The sequence below is a fragment of the Chenopodium quinoa genome, unplaced genomic scaffold (assembly GCF_001683475.1).
Source record: "Chenopodium quinoa cultivar QQ74 unplaced genomic scaffold, ASM168347v1, whole genome shotgun sequence".
In the NCBI taxonomy this organism is placed as follows: Eukaryota; Viridiplantae; Streptophyta; class Magnoliopsida; order Caryophyllales; family Amaranthaceae; genus Chenopodium; species Chenopodium quinoa.
The window spans coordinates 2,067,331-2,073,330 of NW_018745024.1; the positions used below are offsets into that span (position 1 = coordinate 2,067,331).

Sequence of the window (6,000 nt, forward strand, 5' to 3'; positions counted from 1 at the left end):
AGCCACCCTTCCCAACCTAGGAATCGGTCGGCCGACGCCGGCTTGCTCGCCCACCGCCGGCCGACCCACCCAATCCCCCCTACCCCATTCTCCCCCTTATGCCATAGCCCATAGTAATGTATTGACTTTCATTTACCAAAATAGTGTATGTAGGAACTCAAAACGGATCATATTTTAATTTCCGTCGATCATGATAAGATAGTGTTTTCATAGCCTTATATTTTCCCTGTTCCCTCTAGGTTGAGCCTTGGGAGGGTTTTGTTCTAGCTTTCTCGCTAGGGTTTCCTCGTTTTCGAGGCTTATCTCGATCAAAAGATCAAGCCTTTTGCTCTGTTTCTTATCAATTTTGGCGCTCTTGATTCCTGCGTTTGTTCTGATGGCCAATTTAAACCAAAGCCTAACGATTGTGGAGAAGGAAAATGGTGAAGAAGGATCCATTGACTTGCTAAATGAACCTGTAACTGACGATGAAGCGATTGATTGGGAGGAAACTGAAGAGGATGATGAGGACGCTCGAATTGAACTTGCTCTGGTAGGTAAACTCTGGACTAGTCGAAAAATTAATTTTAATGCTTTCATTACTACTATGAAGGGAGTATGGCAACCTAAACATGGGATTGATATCTCAAACATTGGGGATAATCGTTTCCTCTTTCAATTTTATCACTGGAGGGATAAGCAGAGAGTACAGGACGAACAACCATGGCACTTTGACAAGCATGCTCTGATTCTTGGTGATACTATTGACTCCATTAAACCTTCTGATATAGAACTTTTTCATCTTCCTATGTGGCTTAGAATCTATAACCTCCCATTGAAAGGTAGATTGAATCTTGCAAATGTAGAAAAAATTGGTAACAAATTAGGCATCTTTGTTAAATTGGATGCTGCAGCACAGGTGGGCATTGACAAATCCATAAGAATCCGTGTGTTAGTAGATGTTTGAAAGCCCCTGTTCAAACATGTAAAACTGAAATTAAGAGGGGGAATTGAAGAAAACTTTGAGGTGAAATATGAAAAGCCCCCTCTTTTTTGCTTTTCTTGTGGAATGATGGGTCATGGTCTTAAAGACTGTGAAGACCATAAGGACATTGATGATCTGGACCTTCCTTATGGTAATTGTATGAAAGCTTCTCCGTGGAAGGTTAATGTCAGCACCAGAGAAATTACAGACAGAAAAGGTGGTGTTTGCGCTCGAACTTTGTTTGTCACCAAACCGAAGCATAGTGAACAGAAGGAGATAGTTAAACCGGTGAAGGAGATGACGGATAAACTAGAGTCTGTTAACTTGAGCAATAAGGAGAGAATAGAAGAGCTTCATGATAATGGGGGTAATGAGCAGTTTGTTTTTAAAAGTGGTGAGAAGGTGGGAGAAGCAGCTGGGCAATCTGTGGTGGAGGGAAATATGAGCAAGCAGGGGAGTGGGAAAAACAAAACCTGGAAGCGCAATTTTAGAGATTCTGATCACAGCATGGAGGATTGTGGGAGTATCTCTGGAGGGAAAAGGAAAAGCTAAGCAGAAAAGCTCACAGATAGTAGTAGTATGAGTATTGACAATTCGAATAGTAATAAAAAGAGAGCCTTAGAAGCTAATTCTGTCAAGGTGGGCTCTCGGTGATCAATGAGCTACATCATCTCGTGGAACTGTAGGGGTTTGGGTGGCATCCCTGCAGTTAACGCTTTGAAAAGGATTTTATTCCTTGAGTGCCCCCAAATTGTGTTTCTCTCCGAGACACGTTTGAAAGCTTTTGAATTTGAAAAAATAAAACAAAAAACAAAGTATGAGTGTGCTATGGTGGTGGAGTGTGAAGGGGAGGGAAGGAAAAGAAAAGGGGGTTTGGCTCTAATGTGGAAGAGTTCGGTTGATGTTGTGGTGAACAATTACTCCAAAAATCACATTGATGCGGTTATAAACTCAAGTGGTCAGAAAAAGTGGCGCTTCACAGGTATCTACGGGCACCCCGAGGATGAAAATAAGTACAAAACGGGCTTGCTGCTTAAGGGGCTGTGGAACTCTCAAGGGGGGCCGTGGCTCTGTGGGGGCGACTTCAATCTGTTGCTGCAGTCAAGAGAGAAGATGGGGGGTCGTGTCTTCAATAGTGAAGAAGCTGACATTCTCAGGGAGGCTGTTGATTATTGTCACCTTGAAGACCTTGGGTATGTCGGCCATGATTTTACTTGGTCAAATAATCGTGGGGGAGATGAGAACATCCAAAAAAGGTTGGATCGATATCTAGCAAATCGTGAATGGAGAGATTTGTTCCCGAGCTCTTTTGTATCACACCTCACCAAGAGAAAATCTGATCACTTGCCGATTCTCCTTTTTATCAAAGAAGCTCTGCATACTTCAAAGAAAAAAAAGAAAAAAAAAGATGTACAGGTTCGAAGCTATGTGGCTACGTGATGAAAATTGTGCGGAGATTGTGTCCGATGCTTGGGAAAGAGGAGGGGATCTTTGCTCGAAAATTGCCTTTACCTCCTCAAACTTGAGTGCGTGGAGTAGGGAAAAATTTGGAGACTTTGTGAAGGAGTTACAAGCCTGTAAGGGGAAGATGGAGCAACTTATGGGAGAAACTCAGACTGAGGAAGTGATTGCTCAAATGCGGGCAATTGATGATAGAATGGATGAATTGGAGAGAAGGGAGGAGATGTACTGGAAACAAAGGAGTAGGCAAGACTGGATAAAGCATGGGGACAAAAACACCACGTTTTTTCACACGAAGACGAAGCAGAGAGCAGCTCGGAATCAGATTAAGAAGATCAAGGATGGAGCAGGGGCCGAATTTGATGATGAAGAGCAGATTACAGAAGTCTTTGTGAATTTTTTTCAGGAGCTTTTTGCAAAAAACAGTCATGTTGAACCTGAACCAGTCATTGAGAAAGTGGAAAATATCGTAACTGAACGGCAATACAACAATTTGGCAGCCCCTTTTGATGCGGAAGAGGTTCGTACAACTTTGTTTCAAATGCATCCGACAAAAGCCCCGGTCCCGATGGTATGTCTGCAATCTTTTTTCAGAAATTTTGGGATGTTGTTGGTCCAGATGTGGTGGATAAAGTTTTAGATATTTTGAATAATAATGGGGACATAGGTACTATTAATCAGACTCATATTGTGCTAATTCCGAAAAAAAAGAGTGTGAGTCTCCTGTTGATTATAGACCTATTAGCTTGTGCAATGTGTTGTATAAAATTGTGACTAAAGTACTAGCTAACAGATTAAAGTTAGTACTCCCCTTTATTATTCATGAGTCGCAGAGTGGGTTTGTTCCTGGCCGATTGATTACTGATAATGTGCTAGTTGCTTATGAATGTTTCCACTATCTCAGAAAAAAGAAGAAAGGGAAAAAAGGTTATTTAGGCCTAAAACTTGATATGAGTAAGGCTTATGATAGCGTCGAATGGGAATTTTTTGCAGAAAATAATGATAAAATTGGGCTTGTCGGAATCTTTTGTGAGTCTGGTCATGAAATGTGTTAGTTCTGCAGAGTTTGAGGTGTTGGTAAATGGGCAACCATCGAGAAGCTTTAAGCCTAGAAGAGGGCTCAGACAGGGCGATCCTATCTCTCCCTTTCTTTTTATAATGTGTTCGGAAGGTCTGTCATCTTTGCTCCGGGATGCAGAAAGGAGAAAAATTGTTCATGGGATTAAAATTTGGAGAAATGTAAATCCTATTTCTCACTTATTTTTTGCGGATGATAGTCTCCTGTTTGTGAGAGCGATTGAGGAGGAGGTTGACAATGTGATGGGAATCCTCGCTACCTACGAAATAGCTTCGGGTCAGAAATTGAATATGGACAAGTCCGAGGTGTCTTTCAGCCGAAACATTGAGCAAGAACGGAAAAACACGCTTCAGATGAAGTTAACTTTTAAGGCCGTCGAAGAACATGATAAATATCTTGGATTACCAACTTACATTGGTAGTTCAAAAAAGCAAGTGTTCCATAATATTCAAGATCGGATTTGGAAAAAATTGAAGGGGTGGAAAGGAAATTTTCTGTCACAAGCCGGAAGGGAAGTGCTCCTAAAGTCGATAGCCCAAACAATTCCGACATATGCAATGCAATGTTTTTCGATTCCTACTAGTATTCTCAATGAAGTTGAAAAATTATGTCGTCAATTCTTTTGGGGACAAAAGGGTGAGGAAAGGAAGTTGTGTTGGATTGCGTGGGACAAGCTATATGTGCCAAAGAAGGAGGGGGGTCTCGGGTTTAGAAACATGAAGAATTTCAATAATGCTCTCCTTGCTAAGCAGGTTTGGCATATAATGGTGAATGAAGATTCTCTTGTTGCTAGAGTTCTTAAGGGGAAGTATTTTCCCCATACGACTCTAATGGATGCCAAGGTATATTCGAACTCGAGTTACACTTGGAGGTCACTTATGGGAGTACGAGACGTCACTGCAAGAGGTGCAAGGAAGTCTATAGGCAATGGGTCTACTATCCACATATGGAAAGACCCATGGGTTCCCAACCTGCCCCACTTTAAGGTAGGTTCGGAACAAAGAAACGATGATGGTGAGCCTGTGTTTGTGCGTGATTTGTGGCTTAATAATGCCTGGAATGTTGATGTGCTTACTGACAGATTCTCCTCTGTGGAGATTAATGATATTTGAAATATTCCTATTCCTATGTTTGAGAGGAAGGACACGTGGGTGTGGCACTTTACAAAAGATGGAACTTTCACTGTTAGAAGTGCTTACAATTTACTCACCATGGAGCAAAAAAATAATTCGGCCTCGACTTCGAATGTGTCAAATAGTTTTGAATGGTCAATTGTTTGGGATGCTGAGATCCTTCCCAAAATAAAAATTTTTGGGTGGCGCGCTTTAATGAATGTTGTGGCTGCTCGAGGTAGTCTTGCTCAACGAGGTATGCAATTGGATACAATCTGTCCTCTTTGTGGTAACTCAGTTGAGAGTATTTTCCATATGTTGATTTCGTGTGAGGATGCTAAGAGAATATGGTATCTATCTCCCTTGAGGTTGTTGGTGGATTATTATGAAGGGAATTCTTTCAGGGAGTGGTGTTGTTCTGTACGCAAAAGCCACAAAGATCCCTCATGGTGGAATTTGTTTTGGAGTATTTTATGGGGAGTTTGGTTGAGAAGGAATGCGTGGGTGTTTGAAGGTAGGAAAAGAGATGTGAATGATATCATTTACAAGGCGGTGGGCATCGTTGGGGACTATGAAAATGCGAAGGATGATACAAACACTAACTCCAACCCGCAACATTTGGAATCCAGGTGGCTGCCTCCTCCTCATGGCACGATCAAATCAATACTGATGCAGCGGTTTCCAGCACTCTTGGAGTGGGTCCGGGGGGTGTGATGCGCGATACGGAGGGTGATGTGGTGGTCTCAACGTGCTTAAGGTGGAGTGGAAAGGTTGAGGCTGATGTTGCTGAAGCCTTAGCAATGCGGCACGCCTTGGCAATTACTCTTGACTCGGGGTTCAATAGGGTATGCCTTGAAACAGATTGTCTGAAGCTTCACAATCATCTAGTCAAGGGTAGAGCTCCTCCTACTGAATTTGGCCTTGTGGTCAATGATATTCTACACCTTACTCTTAGATGTCAAGTTTGTTCATTTTCTTTCGTGAAGAGGGCAGGCAACCGGGTTGCTCACGAGCTAGCAAAATTAAGTTTTTCTTTTGATGATCTTAGAGTTTGGATGGAAGAGGTCCCTTTGGGCATCTCTAATTTTGTAATGGATGATATGAAACTTTTGTTTGATTAATAAATTGCTTTGCTCGGTTTGTGTCAAAAAAAAAAAAAAAAAAAAAAGAACTCAAAACGGATATGGTTGTCTGGGTTAGAGAGAGATTAATTAAATTACCATGGCCATTAGCCCATTTTTAAAAATGATTTTATTTCCTTGTGATGGCAGATATTATTGATTTGAAAAGATTTTTCTTTTGATTTGTTACCTATTAGACTGTTCATAAAGAAGAAAATTTTGTGGCACATTAAAAATATTTTTTCGGATTCAGTTTATAATTAT

General features: G+C 41.4%; 1 protein-coding gene across 1 annotated transcript; it reads left to right on the plus strand.

Annotated features, from left to right (window-relative positions):
* The first annotated feature begins 4,831 nt into the window (after nucleotides 1–4,831).
* Nucleotides 4,832–5,736, plus strand: LOC110708810. The gene is made up of 2 exons (XM_021887037.1): nucleotides 4,832–5,143; nucleotides 5,245–5,736. Exons 1-2 carry the CDS (start codon nucleotides 4,832–4,834, stop codon nucleotides 5,734–5,736), a joined length of 804 nt encoding a protein of 267 aa, XP_021742729.1.
* Nucleotides 5,737–6,000: the final 264 nt, after the last annotated feature.

What these genes read in the sequence shown, in the direction of transcription:
- LOC110708810 (XM_021887037.1), top strand. Translation starts at nt 4,832, where the DNA reads ATGAATGTTGTGGCTGCTCGAGGTAGTCTTGCTCAACGAGGTATGCAA. An exon ending in TTGAAGGTAGGAAAAGAGAT is followed by an intron (nt 5,144 to 5,244) that starts GTGAATGATATC and finishes TTTGGAATCCAG; the next exon opens with GTGGCTGCCTCCTCCTCATG.